Below are 22,746 nucleotides of genomic sequence, written 5' to 3' on the forward strand. Positions count from 1 at the left end.
TATCTCGGAAATCAGTCGAGGTATATCTGTCTCTATTGGTGTATCCCTCAAACCACGTGTGTAGTGTAATGACATTCTTATTTTGAGAAATCAGTTTCCTTCTTTTCTATGCACTTTTGTTTCTATATGTGTGGTGACCTAGACAATGCAAGAATGAATGGAAGTTTTACAATGCCATAGGTAAGTATCAAAGTTCAAAGAATGTCAGCGCGCTCAGCATACACTTAGTGGTACCATTCTAATCTGTTTCTGCGACACACAGCACTGTAACACTTTGCAGACACAATCGTAGGTGCATGAAGTATGCGCTGTGCTTGTCTGTTTAAAATGGCCAAATATTGTGAAGGCCCCCCCCCCCTTTAAGTGCTATCAAATTCAGTGAAGGAGACACATCATCTCCAGTATTTGAATACAGATTGATAATTAATGAGTCAAGCTTACATATTCACCACCTAACGTTTGAACTGCAGCATATAGCTGATTCACATACAGAGCAGTTGCATGTACGTGTTACCTTCACAACAAAAAAATCACCATTTTTTAATGCATTCTTGAGAGGCACTGCAAATCCAGGTGGTTTTCCCACGAGTTCTCTAGAACTACTTCACATGCTTCTGAAGATTTCGCAGGAACCTCACAGCAATTGCATAGGCTTTCTTGCAGAAATCTCATAGAAATCTTGCAGCAACCTCACTGGTCCCTTGCAGGCTTTCTTACAGAAATCTCACAGACACGAGCCTCATTTTGTATAATGAGCACAGCAAGTGCTTTAATGCACTCTAAGCTACATGGACACTGTCAAAGCTGCATAAAACAAGAGCTTTCTGAAAAATTGTGCAAGCTAATGAGAGGACAGGAGGCCCTGCGGTGCACCTTATGACCGTGGGGCTTGGACAGCCGGCCCATTGGTACACTTAAACCTCACCAAGAGGCGCAACAGAAAAATCCCCATACCTCAGGAGTTCTCAGGCAAAACTGACTGCACAGCTGGATAAACAGATGCTGTATTTTGCCAGAGTTCTTTTTGCTCAATTCAACTACTTTTTTATCACCCATCCCCCTGGGAGGCTGATCCTTGTGATAGAAGAGCTGACCAATGACAAAGGGCAAAAAGAATGTAGAATTAATACAAAATGCAATCCCGGCCCGGCTGTCATTGGCAATATGCTGCCATCGAGTAACGAGCAGGGGCCCTAGGACAAACAATGCTAATGAACATTTTACCCCTCTCTAACAACACAGCACAGTTGTCGACGCTCTTCGTATATTGCTTCAGTTTTGACCTTCAGATGTACGACCATGAAGTAAAAATACAAGGGGGTGCCCCTTTAATGTGTATAAAGTACATCACAAAGTTCTGCACTTCATGCTTCAAAAATGCAGCACAAGCTATACATACAAGCCTCACACTTCAAATAAAATATATATGCCATTTACTTTACAAAACAAGTTATCCAAATAGTCACAGAATAGCTCAATGCACGTATCTGAGTTGTCACAGACAATGTCAGAGACATGCACTTATGACCTTAATTATGCACTATAGTATATACACAGCAATGATCTCCGGCAGACTAAAGGAATCACCGAGTACAAACCAACGCGCTGCCTGGAAAAATCAGTTCGAACCGCACCTTCTCATAACGCAACTTCACACAAGACGCTTAAACGTCGGGAAATCATCTATAGGCACATTATTTAAATGACACGATACGAGTTACAACAATGACGAACATGTGTCCCCAGATGCACTGGTTCTCACTTTACACACGTTACGCTATATAGAAGACAAAGTTAACGTGCGGGCAATTTATTGAGGCAACAACAACAACAACAACAATTTATGCTGCACAGCTTGTGCTAAAGGTCAGCGCATACAACAAATGCGTGAAACCAGCAGTTGCGATTGGCTTCATGCATTTGATCTCGCATACGCCGAGGTTCGGTGCACCCGAATAAAAAATGTGTTTGTAAATAAACCGTCATGCTCACCTGCGACTGAATCGGACTCGGCACCAAATGCGCCGTAGGCGAGAACTTGACGGGCCGGTATCCCGGCGTGACGCTGCCATTCGCGACGTCAGCCGCGTATGACGCGCTCCCGCCCTCGGCGCTGACCTTGAGAGTACCGTTCGCTTGCTCCATCTTCACTCCGCTGACGCTGGTGTCATTCGACCACGGGCTCCATACTGCACAGAGAGCGAAACGAGAGACGGGGCGACGTCAGCACTCTTTACGCAAAGCTCACTTTGCATTTCTTTTTTTCTTTAGCTACGTTTTAGCGGCCGTGAAATTTCCGCATTCAGATAGAAATAGATGCAGCGCGTCGTACACGCGAAAAGCGATCGACGAGATCGCGTGCTTATACGCTCCAACGAGACGACGCCCGTGTCGCAAACGTTTTACAAAAGCAAGCATCGCGATCAAACATCGCCAAGCGCGTAATCGCGAGCACCGGCGCAGCGGTGCACGCAATGCTGGCACTTGGTAATGCTAATTGCACATACTGGCTACCAGCGCAAAATCGAGAAAAAAAGAAAATGGAGCGCACAAATAACGCAAAACACAGTCCAACAAACTTCTAGGGAAGGCTTTCCCGTACAGTGCTCGCAGCTCGAGGAAATTTGGAGCACTTCTGCTATCTGAAAGTGAGGTCGAGCGACTACCGTTACTCTTCGCATACAGCCTTAACGCGCAATCGACAACACACTGACTGCGATGCACATAGTGGAATAAAATGTTAACAAGCTGAAATGCCTACCTGGATATGTTTCCTGTGAGTTCGATAGCCGTTTTCGCACCTAACAGCGAGCCACCTGTTCACGTCCACCCTCATTTGCGCATCAAAAAAGTACGAGAGTCTTATTATTGCGAGGCCACAGACAACAACGCACCCGCGTACGACCGGCGGCAGAACGGTCACGTGATACTTCGACGCCATGTTTTGACGACCTTTTGTTTTGGTACGTTCGCGATGCAGATTTCCCTGCCAGAGATAAAATAAATTGCCAATAAATACATTTATTTTGCTCATGTACTGCAGTAAAGAGCGTTTGTTTTTCTCTTCAGCATTTTCTCATCTCTCCTTACGAGTTCAAAACACGGCCACCTTGACGTGTTGTGGTCCTCACAATCGCTTCCCGCGCCTGCAGAACACAAAAGCATGGCCTCTGAGATGTGTTTTCATTACTCCAAGGGAGTCGTCGCTCGATGGTGAAATTTGGAGGTATTTAATCAGAAAAACACGGAAAGGACAGTTCATTAATCACGCAAGGGTTTAAAGCTTGCCCACTACCGTTAATGAAATTTGGCCTTAGGCAATTAACGCTTCCCAGCGGGACTCCGAGAGTAGTGGTGTCGGCGCGTATATTTGAGAGGAGCTGGCAAGGAACGACGTTGTGTGCATCATAAAGTGGTTCTGCAGAAGGCGGTGGTGTCAGTTGTGCGAGCCTGCTGCAGTCGCAGTAAATGATCTCAGCGTCACATTAAAGGTTGAAGGCTGCTTGCAGAACTTTGTGGTCATGTTGTGGAGAGAAATGCCTCGACCTCAGAGATGTCATACGGTTTTCTACTAATAGAAAACAATCAGTGATGATACCCATTTTACATTGCTCCATGACGTTACCGGCACCTTACCGCGGCGAGACGGTCCAGCGGATATCGGTCTATCAAAGCATCGTGCCCCGCCCCCCCCCCCCCCCCCAAAAAAAAAAGGGGGGGGGGGGCATTAAGGCTGCCGAAGGAAACACGTTCAACGGGCCAATTTTCCCTTACAATTGCCATAGATATCCCCGGGGGCTCAAGCAGTAGACGGCAAATACAATGTCGCATATCGAACTGGCATTGGTATGCGTGTCTGATATTCGCTGTGCGCGACGATAAATGCGGATAAAAATTCCAACCAGCGGGGAAAATAGTAGCAAACCAGCATAACAACACTGTCCTCATTTTGCGAAGTTGCCTTCGCACCGAATCACAATTAATTGATTTATCGTGTCGGTTCATTATCACATTCAAATATACTCGCCGTGAACTACAATCACTAAGTTTCCTTGTTTCTTTCTTTCTGTGTTAATTTGTGAATGACTATACTGTCCAATGAATTTCGCGGTTTGGCGCGCCCTGTGTGGCAGTCGCGCGGCTTTTCATTCATTTCGCGTACTTGTTTTCGTATTCTTTGATCTAGAAACTCGTGACAAAAGGAAAAGAAGCGTACACACTCCTGCCTCCACATACTTGGCCTTCGTGATGTCGACGGCCGGAGGCCAATACTCCCGCTTGCTTGCATCCCACGTCCCTTCCGTGTGCATTGTTCCGAGTCATATTTAAAAAGCGCCTTTCAGCTTCGCCGTCCAATGCACCGACAGATGCGACAGAAAGGAATGCGATGCGCGTGCATTAATTAATTGTGTCCATGAACAGCACCGGCGATGCCATATTTCAACGAGGTGTCAGAGTCAGCTGTTCGCGCGACGGCGAGCACACACGGAATTCACTGCGAACGCCAGCATGACAAAATTAATGTAGCCGTCAAACTGACATAACAATGCCATGTAAAAAATAATTAACATGAAGGCAGGAAGTAGCAGCTCAAAGGCACTGCCCAACTCGGCAAGCATACATATATCTTCGCATCCAGGCTACAGAGACAGTAGTTGCCATTAGAAACGACTCTAACGTTGTCTTTTCTTCATTTTGTAATTAAAAGCGATAACGAAGTGAACGTTGGCTTTCAGGGAGCTGCGACTCTGTCACACAGGCAGTTCCAACGCTCGGCGAAGTAGATTAGCATCGATCTTTTCAAACGCGACCAAAGCAGGAAGTGCACGTGAGTACAGTGCGATCGAGTGAACTCAAGCGTACTTGAAGGTGGCGTGCAGCAGTGCTTGCTGTGCTGAAAGTTCGACCTGTATCGACTCAAAAACGCCCCGAAAGTTGCCGTGTGACAGCGCGCTCCTGTCACACGGACATTTTAGAGCGTGCGCAGTCAATCGATAAAGATCGATAGAGCGCTGCTATACGCAGTCATTTTTGGGCACTCGTTTCGATCGACTTACGAGTATACCATATGTCACACATATACACGCTTCGAGTTTACACGAGCCAACGCACAATGCTAACTGAGCATTGCGACACGGTCACCTCAAGCGCGCTTGGCTTCCGTTGCTACTATACTCAAGCAAGTTTCGTTCTTAGACCAAGTTGGGAAAATTGAGTAATGAGGATCGAAATTACCGGTGTGACACCGATGCTAATTACACTTCTTCAATCCAGACGGTCCAGACGGCAATTCTCCAGCGCGATCGAAAACTGCCGTCAGCATCTTCGAGCTGTTAAGCTCTAGCACACGCAAAAGAAGAACAGGAAATTTTTCAAATAATAACCCATGAATTTGGTTATTGACGTCTGCCATATCACTAGTACACATCGGATTAATGAAACATATATTTCGCCTAGCCTTCTCCAGCAAATTAATATATTTAATGCATTTTCCTAAATAAAAAGCCTTCAATTCTTTTTTTTTTTTCTGCATGACAGGCTCATTGTCAGTTACTGTTTTCTGTTTTAGATGCATCATTATTGACATGTGGGTCATTCTACGCCAAATGAACCAGCGTTTTTTCGAACATCACAGATATAGCTATATAGAAATATTTCCTCATGTTTGTTGGAGCTCAAACCTCGTCCTCCAGGTTTTCTTTTTCTCTTTTTTTTTTTTTTTTGCCAAAGGTGTTGTAGCATTTTGGCGATGATTTATTTTTCCTGTCCAGCTGAGCTATAAGGCTTCAATATCTTTTTTGAAAAGCACATTGCATGATCTAGTCGTCCAAATGGTGTGTATGGCAAGACAATGAAGTGGTGTGGCTACCAAAATAGTCAATTTTTCGAATATTTGAATACTTCGAGTGTGTTTGGCATCGGCAAAAGCAAGTAAAATTGCCGTTAGATTTTTTTTTTTTCAGAACATAGGAAAATCCAGTTGGCAAAAATTAAACATAAATTGGTAGCACGGTTTACATAGTGTAGCCGAAAACTATGAAAACTTTCACCTTTACATAATTTTCGGCCTATATATATACTATGTTAACAAAAAAATAATTTCTCACGCTTAAAAAATGACACCTTTTTGTAACTTCTCACATGCATAGCAGATAGGCAGGGCTACGTAATGATGTATCACAGATATTTTTAGGCCGATATTCGATGTCGTGAGACAGAGTTACAAAGGATAAAATGTGCGTAACATGTATCAGAGACAGCTCGCGGAATAACCACAACAACGGTCAAAGATGATAAAAAGCTACATTACACAGTGACAAGTATACGCAACCTCTGATGAGTAACTCATTATACGCTTTTATCGGCAGAAATGAACAGGTTTTTGTGTGACTCGCTCCTCAACAAATCGGAGTGGCAACCTTCGCTGGAAGGTTGCAATGGTAGCTTATCGCTTCAAGCGGCGAAATATGACTGCACGGCGGTTTCGTCGCAGTATAGCGAGCCCACAGAAACTGGGGGCGAAGGCGTTTTTTGTCCAAGGCGGAAGTAGTGCGAAAATTCGGAAGGAAAAAAAGAAAGATAGAGATAGAAAGGCGACAGGACAGGCGCGTTATACCTCTACTACAGCTGTTTTCCGCGTTGCTGCCTGGTCAAAATGATAGCGTTCCTGTATATGACTCCCACAGCCATGTATATATATATATATATATATATATATATATATATATATATATATATATACAGGGACAGGCCACTAGTAAAAGTATACTCGTTATATGTGTATCAGACCGCGAATAGCTAGTAATGGGCTGAGTGAGCAAAATGCCACGCGTTCGCCTCCCACTCATCGGGGCGACTGCTTTGAGATGCGCCAGACAAGCTGCGCCGACTGTATATTATACGCATGCTTACTGGGCCTGATATCGGCTATAAGAGCGTAAGAGCAAGGTAGTGCAGCAGCGAGCCGTTCTGCCTCACTGCGAATGATAACCTGAAAGAAATGCCAACAGCGCGCGCTGATAATGTGGCCCAACAAAGTTTCGTCACGGTATCTCGTTCAGGAGCGGAGGGAAGTGTCTGATACCGTATAACGGCCATGGCGTGACAGGACGCCGCACACCATCTGTATATATATATACAGTGCAAAGAATAGAAGCACGTAGAGAAAATATAACAGGACTTCACTGACGTTTCGGCCAGGGTCCGGCATTCATCAAGAGTCAGCTGGATTAGTACTCACTTTTGATGAAGCGCTAAGCTTCTCGTTTCCCTATATATATATATATATATATATATATATATATATATATATATATATATATATATATATATATATATATATAATGCTTTTAGGAGGAGCGTAAATTTGTCTGGTGGTTCCGTTCTTTCGTAGACTGAAAACCGGTCTTGTTAAGAGCACACTAGAGGTCCAGAAGGTATACGCCGGAAGGTCTACAACGAAGTTAGCATCACAGGACATCACGCTCGTCACTCGCGTAAAACGGACCAAGTTGGCCGTTGCTGCTCTACATACGAGGACTCGCATTTCGTCTTGTTAACATGCTGCGCAAACGCAATAGGGAAGGGTGTCAAGTCAAGGCTATATACTCGCTCAAGGGCATTTGGATTGCTTGCTCTTTATTCACCGACGCTCGCGTCAAGTGCGTACGGGGGAAAGTGGGTCAACCGCCCACAATGATATGGTTGTGGTATGGTTGTGCACGGGCCCGACGCAAAACACGCTTGTGCCTGGGATATATTTGATAGAAAGGCGGTGTATGCGCCTGATCGCAACAGAGTCGGCCATAGCGCCCTTTCTAACGAAACGCAAGGTTGCCTGAATATAGCACGTAAGTGCAGATGTCGCCCCTTTTCGAATTGAGGAAAAAAATAATTAAAAAAGAAGACCAGCAGACTGCCTTCGGCTCTCCTTAATGCGACAGCAGCACAATCTCACAGCGGACCTCGCCATCTTTTCAAGAACGAATTATTTGCGATGCGCACAACGTCCTCTTTGTCCGCTACAGTGTATTGTTTGCCATGGCCTCGAAATGCATACGCAGACGCCACCACTCTAAGAGTCTGTGTGGTGCACAGTACTAGCCCACACGTGCCATACGCGAGTGCAGTTTCATTTAAATTCTCGCAGTATCTCCTTGCACCGTGTGATGACGCACCATTTGGCACGTTGTTTACTCTTACAGGTCTGCGTAGCTCATCAAAACTTGTATGCAAGACAAAAATGCAAAAACAACAGTTTTCTCAAAAGTAAATTTCACTTAAACAATTATGCACCTGAAGGACATTTAGGACCAAGATTATCGTCCGTCAGAGTACCACTCCCTTTTGATGAAGAGTTTAGCTTCACGTTTCCATACTTTCAGTGCGATAGAGTGTTGCGTTGTTTATTGCTTTTCATTGTACGCACTGCTTGCCTTTCAGTCATTGGTACCCGCCGTGGTTGCTTAGTGGCTTTGGCATTGCGTTGCTAAGCATAACGTCATGGGATCGAATACCGGCCGCCGCGGCCGCATTTTGACGGGGCCGAAATGCAAAAAAAAAAAAAACGCCAGTGAGCAGGGCATTGGGTGCACGTTAAAGAACCCCAGTTAATCGAAATTAACCCGCAGTCCCCACTGCGGCGTGCCTCATAATCAGATCGGGCTCGTGGCAAGTAAAACCATAGAATTTAATTTCAATCATTCACTGGTTATGACCATCTGGCGCGTGCAATATTGTATATAGCTCCTGTACATACACCATTTTATACTTAATGGAATAAATACCACGAAAAAAAAAAAGATAGCCCCGTGTAACGTTAACGTGTTCGCGGCCCCCAACTTTACATTGCCCCGCAGGGGCATAAGCGAGATTCGCCGTCGTGGTGGTGCTCTTTTACTTCGCCATATGGTGGGGAGGTGTACCGGGGTCTGATGACGACGGTATAATCGGAAGGGCGGACGCGCGGATAAGTACACAAAACCCAGCTTCGAGCTCTTAACTGCTATCGCAGCAAACTTAACACGCTCGCAAACATGAATGCGAAAGAAACTCTGCAAACGAAATGCACTGTCAATCGCGTAAAAAACACCGAAAACCTGCGCACGACTGGTAAAACATTTTCATCCCTTACAGAGAGTCCTGGAAAATGGGCAGTCGTCTGCGATTCAAGGCCGACCTTATAGAATGTATGCTGTCGTTTCACGGACACGGAACTCACGATCAACTGACGTGCAAAATCGTGTAACTTATTCATCACTTCAGAGAGAAAAAGCCATGTTATCTCTTTTCAATGGATACCAGGCCATTGCGATATCATCGGAAATGATGACGCAGATAAGGCAGCTCGGACGTCGAACCAAGAAGACCGCCGCGTCCCCATTCCTCTCTCAAGGACAGGCGCTGCGAGAAAGCTTCGCATTTCTAGCACGCACACTCTAGCTAGCCGAGTGGAATACTGCACGTACAAGGCGCACCCGATAGCACAGGGTTAACCCTTCGCTTCAACTCGGACCTCCGGCCGGACTGCGCCGACGCGAGGCGTCTCTGCTGCGTCTGCTGTGACTGGGAGTTGCTTTCACGAAAGCTTCATCATCATCATCATCATCATCATCATCATCATCAGCCTATATTTATGTCCACTGCAGGACGAAGGCCTCTCCCTGCGATCTCCAATTACCCCTGTCTTGCGCTAGCGTATTCCAACTTGCGCCTGCGAATTTCCTAACTTCATCATCCCACCTGACTTTCTGCCGTCCTCGACTGCGCTTCCCTTCTCTTGGTATCCATTCTGTAACCCTAATGGTCCACCGGTTATCCATCCTACGCATTACATGGCCTGCCCAGCTCCATTTCTTCCGCTTAATGTCAACTATAATATCGTCTACCCCCGTTTGTTCTCCGATCCACACCGCTCTCTTCCTTTCTCTTAACGTTAGTCCTAAGATTTTTCGTTCCATCGCTCTTTGTGCGCTCCTTAACTTGATCTCGAGCTTCTTTGTTAACCTCCAAGTTTCTGCCCCATATGTTAGCACCGGTAGAATGCAATGATTGTACACTTTTCTTTTCAACGACAGTGGTAAGCTCCCAGTCAGGATTTGGCAATGCCTGCCGTATGCACTCCAACCCAATTTTATTCTTCTGTAAATTTCTTTCTCATGATCAGGGTCCCCTGTGAGTAATTGACCTAGATAAACATACTCCTTTACAGACTCTAGAGGCTGACTGGTGATCCTGAATTCTTGTTCCCTTGCCAGGCTATTGAACATTATCTTTGTCTTCTGCATATTCATCTTCAACCCAATTCTTACACTTTCTCGATTAAGGTCCTTAATCATTTGTTGTAATTCGTCTCCATTGTTGCTCAATAGGACAATGTCATCTGCAAACCGAAGGTTGCTGAGATATTCGCCGTCGATCCTCACTCCTAATCCTTCCCAGTCTAAGAGTTTGAATACTTCTTCTAAGCATGCAGTGAATAGCATTGGAGAGATTGTGTCTCTTTGCCTGACCCCTTTCTTGATAGGTATCTTTCTACTTTTCTTGTGGAGAACCAAGGTAGCTGTGGAATCCTTGTAGATATTTGCTAAGATATTCACGTAGGCCTCCTCTACTCCTTGATTACGCAATGCCTCTATGACTGCTGGTATCTCTACTGAATCGAATGCCTTTTCATAATCTATGAAAGCCATATAGAGAGGTTGATTGTACTCCTCTGCGGAGTACAATCTGCGGAGCACGAAAGCTTATTCAGCACTAATTCCAATGGCTGACAGTGCTGCGTGTGATGTCTGCTGTTACGAGGAGAACACTGACCACCTATTGCGCCACTGTCCTCAATTTGAACCACAAAGACAATCTATGTTCAACGCATTCAGGAAACTAGATGATCGTCCTCTGAGCGAACAGACAATACTAGGACACCGTCCCCACCGATCATCGGCTCAGAAGGCAGTGAAGGCACTCCTTTTGTGCTCTCTGAGAACGTCTGGCTTGTGTGAGCGCCTTTGACACCGTAGTGTTGTCCGTGCACGTCTCCTCCCCCCACCCTCTACATCTCTCCCTTCCCCCAGCGTAAGGTAGCCAACCGGACTCTTGACTGGTTGACATCCCTGCCTTGCTTATATCCCTCTCTCTTCTCTCTCCATGAGCCTGACGTCTTCTGCCACTCTTCTTTCTTTTTTCTCTCCCTCTCTCGTCGATGTTTCGCAATGCCCTCGCGGCGTGGTTCTCCGTTGCGTGGAGGATGACGCAGTCGGAAACTCGTCTGCCGGCTGCGTGCCATTGCGAGTCATTAGCGTGCAGAAGACCCTTGGGAGACAGCACCATAGAAATGGGATGTAAATAAATAAGTCGCAACGATAAAGAGAGAGGGATGACCGAAAGAAATGAAGGAAAAAAAATAAGATCCAGCCAGCGTTGGGCGTGGCCCCGAGTGGTGCGCTTCCGTTCGTGTTCCGTACGTCGAGAAAGAGGAGACTACGATAGACAGCGGGGGACCCCACCCTGAACCACGTGCGGGCTGACGCTCCCGCTAATAGCGACACTGGCCCATGGTGTGCGCTCGCGCTACGTCATTATTATTTTATTTTTTTCGTGCTTAAGAGGGCTTGCATTCTGAGCAAATGGATATCTGCTCGCTCATAAAAAAGAGAGAGAGAGAGAAAAGAGCAGTGTAACAGCAAACCCACCACTGCGGGATCGAGGCGATCAGCTTCTCACTCTGACCAATGAGGCGAATGCATAGTGTAACCTTGAAACATGGGGCAGACGCAGGGAGAACAGTTGTGTCACGCAGCCTGTCGATCAGACCAACCGGGTGTAGTTCGCGCGCAAGTTGCGTCAGAACTACTCGATATAAGCAAAGTTTAAGCCTGATACATGCGCTGCGAAAAAGAGGGGCGGGGTGAAAGAGGCGTCCAAATATACATGCACTGTACTGAACCCAGCGCTATTCATTTCAACCGCACCAGTGAGTGAGTGAGTGAGTGAGTGAGTGAGTGAGTGAGTGAGTGAGTGAGTGAGTGAGTGAGTGAGTGAGTGAGTGAGTGAGTGAGTGAGTGAGTGAGTGAGTGAGTGAGTGAGTGAGTGAGTGAGTGAGTGAGTGAGTGCAGTGCTTGATTAAGCATGCGACGCTTCGGGTAATGAAAATTTTCGGTGCGGCTAACATGTGGAACAGCTACGCGCGCAAGGAGACCTTGGCAAAGTCGCACCATAAACCGGGCAGAATTCACAAAGCGTCCTTTTGTGAGACACGTTGCTCACTGGTTGGCTTTTTTTTTAACAGTATTTTTGGTATATCACGATTGACTGGCACCTGTTACTATGAGCCACTCAAGCTTTTACGAATTTCTATGCAACAAGCGGCCGCGATCATGACCGCACATCGCGCACAAAGGTGAACGGCGTACAAGTTTACAACGCCGAAAAATGACTCCCCCAACATCCCAGCTACCAACTCACGTGACGGCTGTACGAATATAATTTTCTAGCCAACACAGCAAATTAGGTCGGATTAATGGCCTGCGTTATTTCGCTCATGTATGTATATATACAGTGACGCAGGTGTAAGCGCTATAGACGTGATACGCTTCTCACGCCGATAAAGGGAGTGAAAGAGGGCGCGGAGCTCTTCGATTAATGTATATTTTTTTTCCTCGAGAAAATTTCGCTTCTCAACCTGACACTCCGTCTTCGTCTACAAGAACCTTCCGCGAGCATGTCGACCGATAAGTCGGGCTCACGCAGCCCGACTCGACCCAGCTGGTCTGCATGAAACTCGTACCCGTTGGGTCGAGATCGCAGCGGCCGCCATCATGGGTCGAGGGTAAAGAGCGCGCGAGCAGCGGGTCCGGTTCTCCACTGCGAGCTGCGAACCGCTGATACGACCCGTCTGAGTTTGCACGCACCTTGCATGCTTGGGTCAACTTGCAGGGTTGAGTCAACTCAGCCCATGACCCGTAGGCATCGTTCAGCCCGATTCGTTCAGCGTCGGCATTGTTCAGGCCGAACACGGCAGCTAAATCTCATCCCGCGACAAGTCGACTCGAACCGCTTCTGTGGGGTTCGCGCAAACGGCCAGGGTGAACATACGTGCAGAGGAGATACGGAGGCTATATACCAAGAATAATATCCGGCTGCCCATCAGAACGACGTGAAGTTGGGTGAACCAGTGGGCAATCACAGCGTCTCCTGCCGGGTCACGCAACGGTGCGGTGTGCGGGGCGGCGTAGCGAGGCAGTCGCCGGGACGCGGCCGCAGACGCTGCAAGTGTGGGCGGGTCCTGCTGGACCCATTCCAAGAGGCGGGGGTCCAAATAGACGCGCAACGACAGCTGCATGCGGCCCCTGCCAGCACGGCAGCGGCTGTCACAGTGACGCTCTGCTCTGCTGTATGGTCGGGGTGTAGAAATTATGACGCAGCCCCGTATAGTATATCCGTGACACTATATCCCTTCCTTTTTTTCTCACTCGACATCCTTTCGCAGCCGATATCAACGTCATGTTTCCCTCGTCGGGGACCGGACGATGCTTCGAGCTGCAGTTTTTTTGCGAACACGAGCAAAGTCACGTTAACGTTGTGACAGAGTGGGCTAGCGACAGGTTACAACATTTCGAGAGTTGGTGGGCCCTGCATGCCAAGTCAATCCGCGTTCCATTGCCTTCGTCAGCCTTCTGTTCTCTCCCGAGTGTATTTGCATCAACTCTGGCTACCTTCGGCTAGCTTTCGTTGTACCTTTTTGCCTCATTTACCCGGGAAAACGCTGTTATAGAGCATAACTTTTTTAAATAAACAAGTTCATATCTGTGGATGCAATTTCGATAGCCTTCACCCTATGCGAAGCCCTGCTCTACAAGAGTTAACTTTCATTGTCGACAAGTACGCGGGTTCGATTCAGGCATAGATCTGGATTTATTAAATTCATTTTCATTTCCCTAGCTTTCTTTCCTACACCGACCCTGACCGCTACAGCAGCAATTCCCCGTTATGGTTCATCATCATCATCATCATCAGCCTATATTTATGTCCACTGCAGGACGAAGGCCTCTCCCGGCGATCTCCAATTACCCCTGTCTTGCGCTAGCTGATTCCAACTTGCGCCTGCGAATTTACTAACTGCATCACTCCACCTAGTTTTCTGCCGTCCTCGACTGCGCTTCCCTTCTCTTGGTATCCATTCTGTAACTCTATAATGGTCCACCGGTTATCCATCCTACGCATTACATGGCCTGCCTGCAGGTCCATTTTTTCTCCTAATGTCAACTAGAATATCGGCTATCCCCGTTTGTTCTCTGATCCACACCGCTCTCTTCCTGCCTCTTAACGTTATGCCTAACACGCTTCGTTCCATTGCTCTTTGTGCGGTCCTTAACTTGTTCTCCAGCTTCTTTGCTAATCTCCAAGTTTCTGCCCCATATGCTAGCACCGGAAGAATGCAATGATTGTGCACTTTTCTTTTCAACGACAGTGGTAACCTCCCAGTCAGAATTTGGCGATGCCTACCGTACATGCACTCCAAACCAATTTTATTTACCTGTAAATTTCCTTCTCATCATCAGGGTCTCCTGTGAGTAATTGACCTAGATAAACGGTATGGTTACTCGCGTATAAAAGAGAGAGGCAGGCCTTCCCTGAAAGGCCTGTTGATGGGAGAAGCCAGCTTCGACGACAGCCCCTTTTATGCAGCTTTGAAAGACCTTCGAGACCACGGCTATATCTTACTGTACAGGCAGTGCCCAATAAAGGACGTCGCAAAATAGTGCGAAGACGAGGAACCAGGAGGAGGCGAACGCGTTGGCGTGCACGCCATCACGGACTAACAATTAAAATTGCCCGTTAACAAGACAAAGTACGGTTGGCGGCACCGTTTCGATAATGGCTCTGCGGTGAACGTTTCTTCCGTCTGCAGCTGCAGTAATAAGTGGTGTTCAACTACAGTCAAACTTCAGTATGCGCAGACAACTTTGAACGGAGATGGTATGGTATTCCTTGCATGCTATATGTATACCCAGCCGCACAGCGCACTCTGGCAGAGCACTATATGGTATTTTCACTGCGTCCGTGCTGTTTAGGACGTCAACGGCGTTTAGCGTGTACGCGGACCTCACCCTTTTTACATCATGTCCTTTCATTTGAACTGAGAGGAGTCAGCAACGCCGACGGTCGAGAGCTTGAGCTCAATGCCTTATTCACCATTATTAGCTTGGTGCGGATACAGCAGAAAATTAAGACACCCGGACAGAGTTATGCTATGTATAAGGTACTGAAAAATCGGGAGCATCTGGGGACGTAATTCGCAAAGCTTTTCATTCGTAATTGCCGTTTGCCATTGGCCTGCCGTCTTTGCGTGTCCAGCATCACGATTGGCTGGCATTTCCTCTTACGAACAGTTCCAGCGTAAGTGTTTTTCTCAAACTGGCCCTGGCGCGGTCGACAGTGGCTGCATGCTACTCAGAAAAGGCCCCGAAAAAAGTGGTTCAACCGTCTGAACGCAAACCTTATGAGAAAGCGGCAGGCCTCGTCTTTACCTAAACTTCTTAAATGCGCGAGTGAGTGAGTGAGTTCATGCGCGTATTGTTTAATGATTCTATTGCAGCGTGGCAGCCGGCCCAGACGTGGCTCAACAAGATTGGTTTGGGCGAACATGAGGGGAGATCGCGCAGTGAAACAATGAGCGTGAATGTAGTGAAGTCGGTACTGCAATGTTGGTTCTTAAGAATGTGCGCTTCGGGACAAAGTGCGAAGGTTTCTTCCATTGATACTCCTGGTTAGAAAGAAGTATGTTCCCATGGCTGTAGTTTAGTCCTATACGAAACATCTAGCGTCGCACGTATATATATATACGCATGATGACGTGTTCTGTAAGATACACGTGACTTGCTCGTGCACTTGTATACACGCGTAGAAGCCAAGCTAACAGCGCACGCTGGATGCTCAAAATACTGCTATCGTCTCGGTTGAAATACGACTGTATACACCGCCCGAGTACAGCGTACTGTTCACTGCCGTTACAGGTGCCTCCAACATGACATGCCAAGAACTTTATTCGAGTCCTGAGGAACTGAGATCCGGCAGTTACTTTTTTTTTAAATCTCCGTCTTTGACGCATTGCACTCTACAAAACTAAATCCCAGTCCCTAAAGCCTATACTGCCCTGCTCTCGCGTGACCTTGTATGCTGCCAGCCTCCGAAGAGGGGCAGAGAAAGAAGATGACCGAGAAACCGCTGCCAACCACCGCATCTCGAGCTCTCGCGTTTCGAAAGTTTAGATCCTGGAGCGCCAAATTTTGTTACCCCGCGCCCGCACGTCGTCCGTGGGTGCAACCTTTCTGTATGGGGCCCCGTCCGAACGAGGGACCATTTTTACTGCGCGTACATGTAGGTATACGAAATAGGGGCGCCTCAGCAATAACCGTCCACGAAGTCCGCACTCCTGCACCGAAATAGCGATTCACGGGTAACGCCGTGTGCCGAGGGGGCGAAGTGCAGGAGGAGGGATACGCGGCCCCCACGCGCGGGATTAATTGAGACCGCAGCTGGCATCCGCTCTGCCACTCGCGGGCGAAATCCCCACTGCGTCTAAGCCTTTTTGTTTTGTTTACGTTCCGCGTTTCGTATACCGTCGAAAGCCGGAACACCGGCCTCGGGCGACCGAGTTTACGGTGACGGATGCGTTGACGGCAGCAATTCACCCGGGTGCGTTCAAGTTGCGTAACGTGTTTGCGTAAACTGGAATGCGCACCGCGGTTACGTAACGGTGGAACCGCGATGCCCGAGATAGTGCACGCTCGAAGGACGCGTGAATATGCGACGCAAAGGGATCACTGTATACACAGCGCAAGCTGTCTTGAGCTGTTGGCCAGAACTGACGTCGCTGTCGTAACTATAGTCGCTTGATATGGCCGCAAGGTGTCTGCCTTATTCCGAATGAAAAATGACATACTGTCGTTTCAGGCCTCTATTGTGAGAAAGTAGGGAAATAAACATTTTAATTTTAATGCATTGGCGAACAGCCCAAAAGGTGAAGGGTGCAATAACGCAAGCGTTTTTTTTTTTTGTTTTCTTTTAAGTGATCAATACAGTGAAGCTCACTTGCTTTGCAATGTGGGATCAATGGAAGAAATAGAGCAAAATAATTTACATTGGAAGCCAGAACTTTGAAATCTGCTTGAAATATACCACATATCATACATGCAGCTTTCTAGTGAAAAAAAAAATTATTCTATCGGCTCTTGGTACTGAGATATCGACGCTGACAAATTCCACGAGTAAAAAAAAAACTATTGGCAAAAAATTAATAAAAAAACTCCGGATAGGAAGGACATTGGTCTAATTAAGGAGTTACTTTTGTTATTACTTGACCAAAATGGCGATCCGTGAAGCGGCATACTTTACAGGTTAGTGTAAAAAGAGTTACAGATTTCGAAAATGTCAGCTTTACAAATGCCATTTTTTCCCGATATTCAGCCTCCTAGGACCAGGCTGCCCCCTTACAAGACACCGGAAAAAAAAAAAAAAAAAAAAAGTCCACAAGCTCGGGGATTTTTCAACCAACTGCCGTTGCTTTGCAGGGCAGCTAATCTGTCTCTTTTTTTCCCCCTCAAAGTAGAGATATGCGGTGGTATCGAGAACAGCCCGCCTTCTCTCAAAAGAGTTCACGCCAGCGCTCCAAATATCTCGCGTGGGTGGGAATATTCGCGTCTCCCTATAATGGCGAGCTGTGGTGTCGCCATTCGAGGTCGAGGTCGTAGGATGATGAAGTTAGGACATTTGTAGGCGCAAGTTGGAATACGCTAGCGCAAGACAGGGGTAATTGGAGATCGCAGGGAGAGGCCTTCGTCCTGCAGTGGACATAAAATATAGGCTGATGATGATGATAATGGCGAGCTCATCGCACTCCGGAAAGCATCATAACCTGTGACAAGGACACCCGAGAATAATGGTCAGAGACGTTCCTTTACTGCGTGTATGCGTATGTCGATCGTCCATGCGTCTTCCGGAGTCACAGATACAATCGCCCTAAGGACAAGACGGTATCTACACAGCGCAACAGTTCCTGAAGTTTGGATCGCTAGTTCTCGCACACTTAGACAAAATTTTGCCAATTAATGGTCTTAAAACATCTTAAGACCACTTCGCGGGACGGTAATACTGTGGGGCCACTCACACATGTGAACTTGCAGCGTCGCGTTTACCATAAAAAGTTTTAATTTCAACGCTGGAATAGCATAACCGAAATGCACATGCTCTTACGAACATGTTCAAGCGTACGAACACTTTCGCGAATACGGACCCAGGATTTCTCGTGCTAAGTTGTCACAGGAGTATAGGCTTTCTGCAGAATAAAACCGAGGCCGAATGCATGACGTTTTGCGTTCGCGAGAGCTGCCTAAACCGTACAAGACATGTCCAGTTCACCGGGAGATGGAGAAGAAGTAATCAACAATTAATGGTCGAAGAAAGGATGATTGGCCAACGTTTCGACAAGCAAACAAGGGGCCGAATTCAGAAAGCTTTTCGTCCGTAAGTGTTCTTTTCCATTGGTCCACTATCACGATTGGCTGGTATTTTGATCTTAGGAACAGTTCTAAGGCAAGAAGATTTTTAAAGCGAAGCTTTGTACCTCTACCAGCCAAGGGTTCTGTCGTGTCCGTCGTTGTAATCAAAAAACGATCCCGACGAACCGCTAACAATTGCAGGTATAGCAGTATAGCTTACTTGAATTCAGGCATTCAGCGTACAACTAAGCACTCGTTTTCGCAAGAAAAACCACAAAAACAAGCTTCAAAGTGATGAGCCAACATGATGGATGATAAGGGCTGCGGGCAAACAACAGAAACAGGCTCGGCGCGGTCCGTAAGATTAGATTGCAGCTGTTGCAAAGCTTATGCAGCTGCTTGAAAGAGGGTTGACGTCATTCGAAACCCTTCCAGCCTAGTAACTGTTTCGGTTCATTTTCTAGACTACCCCACTATGGGGTAGTCTAGTAGTGTATATCACACCGATCAAAAAGCAGCAGTGAACATTGTTGTGAAGTAAATAATAATAAAGGCCGTGGTTAAAGTTACGTTGTAGTGTGTGAAATATCAAGTGCGCCGCAGTCACCGTGAGGGTGGCGTAAAAAGCTTCGCTTTCCAACCACCTTCACAGGGTGGATTGGTGGGCAATTTTTTTTTTGAATACGGCCCCTTGCTTCCTTGTCGAAAACGTTGTCTCCAGACACGTCCCTCGTTCGAGCACTTTTGATCACCGTATAAGCGCTGCTGTAAGTGCTGTTCGCTATTGGCCGGTCTTCTTCGCTAATATTATTAAGAGTCGCTTCCATGACGTATAGAGTAAAACGACGATCGGCCGAGCATTGCTCGTGTCTCGCTTCCGCCATCTTGGCTTCTCTAGTGCGTTAATAATGATTGTATCTAAACATTCTGCCAGATTTTAGTCGAATGTTACCCCGTAATGGTATGCTGCACATCACAGCTATCTGGCATCTGCCATTACAAGCACCTCAGGCGTAAGAAAGTTTGTGTCCTCGTCGCTATCTTACCGATAAAAAACGAGCAACGCGAACGCATTCGTAGTTGGTTTAGTCTGCCGCGGCGGGATAATTTTCAAATTCATGTTCACTGTATATGCGGCCGCTCTGACTGAGACACGCAATGAACTTCATCCAGCAAGCGGCCAACTAGGCCCGTATACGTCACAAAAAAGTGCTTACGCTATAGAGTCAACGAATTCGAGATGACCGCCTACAGATCAGAGTTCGCCACTCTTAAGCGATCGATCCTTACGCTATGGAATTGTTCGTAAAAGGTGCCCGCCGATCGCGATGTCGGACATATCGTTAACGAAATCGACTGGCCATTAATGGCAAACAGCACGTACAAACGAAAAACAACTGTGAATTCGGCGTCTGTCAGTATCCGGACGTGGCGAGGTTGTTTCAGGGGATGTAAAAGGGGAAATGGCGCGACACGGCTTGGGCTAAAACCGTCTGCCGACCAGCCACGCACTTCCTTTGGCAGCGCGAAGGTCACGCGGGCGCAAAAGCCGGAGGTCGCGCGCGAGACACCAGAGAAGTGCAACGGGGTCGAGAACGCGGGCGCACTCACGCACGCGCAGAGGGGACAGACCCCGAAAGAGACAGAGCATGCAGCGACAGACTCAAAACAAGAGGGTGCACTACACACACACACACACACACACAGGCACGAGTGCAGGCGGCGCCAAGAGACGCGGGCCTAAATGAACACGAACGCGCGCACAGACAAGCGCGCGGGCTCTTCGCGAGAAAACGCAGGCGCGCGAGCGAAGACAGAGCCGCACACCACCAGAGCCGCACTCCGGCACACTCGCGACCGCTCATCGAGAATCAGGCCCTCACACACAGAAACGAACGCTCGCAGTTACAAACTCGGGCCCGGACCAGGAAAAAAAGAAAGCGGCACAGACGGAGAACCCCTCACCCACTTCGCTTCCCTGCAGTTCGTCGCGGTAATTTCGTGCAGGAGCCGAGGAAAGCCGTGAAACCAAGACCCCATGCGGGTGCCTGCGGATAACCTCGCGACGGTGACGTATCCTGTCATTGTTACGTCATAGGCACGCTGAAATCAAACAAGGACGGAGCAAGAATGGCACGTGCCGAGATTGTGGGATATAGGTGGCAGGTGTGGAAGACTCCTTGGAAGAGAAAGACACCGCGGAGTTAACGGTGTCGTACGTGGAGGAGGCACGGATAGCATGCGCTCTGTGGTATATACGCTGCGCAGAGGAAGCCGCACATGCAGCTACACTGCCCCGAGTGCGCTGCGCGGAATTAACTTTGCGACGCAGTATATATACGGGGCGCGTTTGCCATCGCTGTAGGAAGTTGGGAGTCGAGACTAAGGAGGGGGGTTGCCCGGCTCGCGACGCCGTCAAAGGTAACGACGGCGCGCGCCTCGCGCGTAGCAGGACGTTGACACGCGCCGAAATAGAGAAGGCCACCAGTTCCGAACGGGGAGGCGCGTTCTCTTTGTCGCTGCAACGAGACGCCGCCGCCATTAACGCTCCCGCGCTCTCTGCTGCCGCTCGCCGGGTCAGAAGGTCGCGAGCCGTCCTGTCCCTCTGTTTCTTTATCCCTTTCTTTTTTTTTATACGTGTATTGTTCGAGTGACGCGGAAAGAAGCGGGGAAAACAGAAAATAGAAATCAGGGCTCCCAAGAGCCTCGCCCGCGGCGCGTCAGAGGAGCCTCGGCCTGAAATGAGTTCCTCCATCATCTTCCACGCCCGATGATGTGATACAAAGGGAGGCAGCTTGTCATCAGCCGGCTTATCTGTTACTCGTCACCCCCCCCCCCCCCTTTTTTTTGTGTTATTATTTTCTTTTCCTTCCGAAATTCAGCGTCTCGCGCGGTTCAGGGGTGGCCTGATGCATATCTGATGCCACCGTTACGAGTATTACAGAGCCAGGAGAAACAGAGAAAGAGAGGCTTGTGTAACAGGGAGTGAAAAAGTACTGACGAGCACATACATGCCAAGAAGAACGCAGAATGACCAGAATTTCGCTCTGTTCCGTTGACCGCGGCCGGCACTCACAAATATAGTCAGTATATAGAAACGACCTTGTCAATTCTTAGCATTACATTAAGGAGACACCCAACAGCAGGACTAATTAGTTTAATCTCGTGAAGTATCTTTCGAGACTCGATTCGCAGTCACTTGCCGTAAAAGATGCTTGATTATTAACGGAAAACGCGAAGACCTCATTTTCCCTTTTGAAGTTTGCGTCCCAACCGCCGCGCCGGTACAATTAGTATACCGGGTGATTGTTTTTAACTTATGCAGAATTTTTAAAAAATCACCTGTGGCAGATACCAAATTCCCCTTCCTCGAGCTGCGATATCCAAAAAGGCGGACTTGCACGATAAATCCAAACACATAGGAAACTAATCAACAGAAATTCCCTAATTAACTCGTAACTAATTACTTTACGACACATATTGAAATTTACGAAATGTAGCCGGTGAGCTTGCAAGGCGACAGCATTCACATAGAATTAATTTTCAGGATGGCACCAGTGTGCAGATATTCATTGCCAAAGTGTGCAACACGGGCGTTCCAGCTACTTTTGTGCGTCAATGCATAAAAGAGACTTCTGTTTAAAAAATTAAGTGAAACAACAGTGCATATCTACCACGAGTTTGATGGCATATCTCCAAACCCCTACCATATCCTCAAAATTCCTTGCAATCTAACCGGCTACGATTCGCAAATTCAGAGGTCTGGCCTCCAAGCCAGTCTTTCGTTTTCGCGTCTTTCCCGTATTCAAGAGAGGCTTCAATCACGGTAAAACTGAAGTTGCAATAATGGTACTGGCAGGAGCAGAATTCACGAAGGTTTTAGTTCTTAAGTTATCTTTGCCATTGGCCAGCCGCCTTCGGTAATAATATGTACAACGTCACGATTGGCTGACCTGTGTTCGCGGCCACACCTCACCCGCGCACTGCCTCTCGCGATATCCCGATTAGCGAGGTAGTCGCGCCACACTTCACTCGTTTTCAACGTGCGGCACGATACAGATTGTCCGCGCCAGCCACAGATATCGTGAAATGAAAACAGGTGCGCTCAAGTTTCGCATTAGGGAGTATCGCAATCATCGACAATTTTTTTTAGTGTAGACTTAAAGACAGCGCCCCCCCCCCCCCCCCCAAAAAAAAAAAAAAAAGGCAGAAAAAAACAGCACAAGGTGAGACAACACGAGCGCAGACT

General features: G+C 47.6%; 1 protein-coding gene across 9 annotated transcripts in view; it reads right to left on the reverse strand.

Annotated features, from left to right (window-relative positions):
- LOC119437740 (sorbin and SH3 domain-containing protein 1-like) overlaps positions 1 to 22,746 on the reverse strand; it is a 266,626-nt gene that overhangs the window by 103,131 nt on the left and 140,749 nt on the right. For 8 of the 9 annotated variants that reach the window (XM_049660831.1, XM_037704713.2, XM_037704711.2 and 5 more), the window contains one exon: positions 1,993 to 2,189. In XM_049660831.1, the coding sequence (XP_049516788.1) occupies positions 1,993 to 2,189 (197 nt within the window). Of the gene's footprint in view, positions 1 to 1,992; positions 2,190 to 2,761; positions 2,903 to 22,746 lie in introns of those variants that run through there. The other variant, XM_037704719.2, reaches the window with a different exon arrangement.

The sequence above is a fragment of the Dermacentor silvarum genome, chromosome 1 (genome assembly GCF_013339745.2).
Source record: "Dermacentor silvarum isolate Dsil-2018 chromosome 1, BIME_Dsil_1.4, whole genome shotgun sequence".
NCBI classification, from domain to species: domain Eukaryota; kingdom Metazoa; phylum Arthropoda; class Arachnida; order Ixodida; family Ixodidae; genus Dermacentor; species Dermacentor silvarum.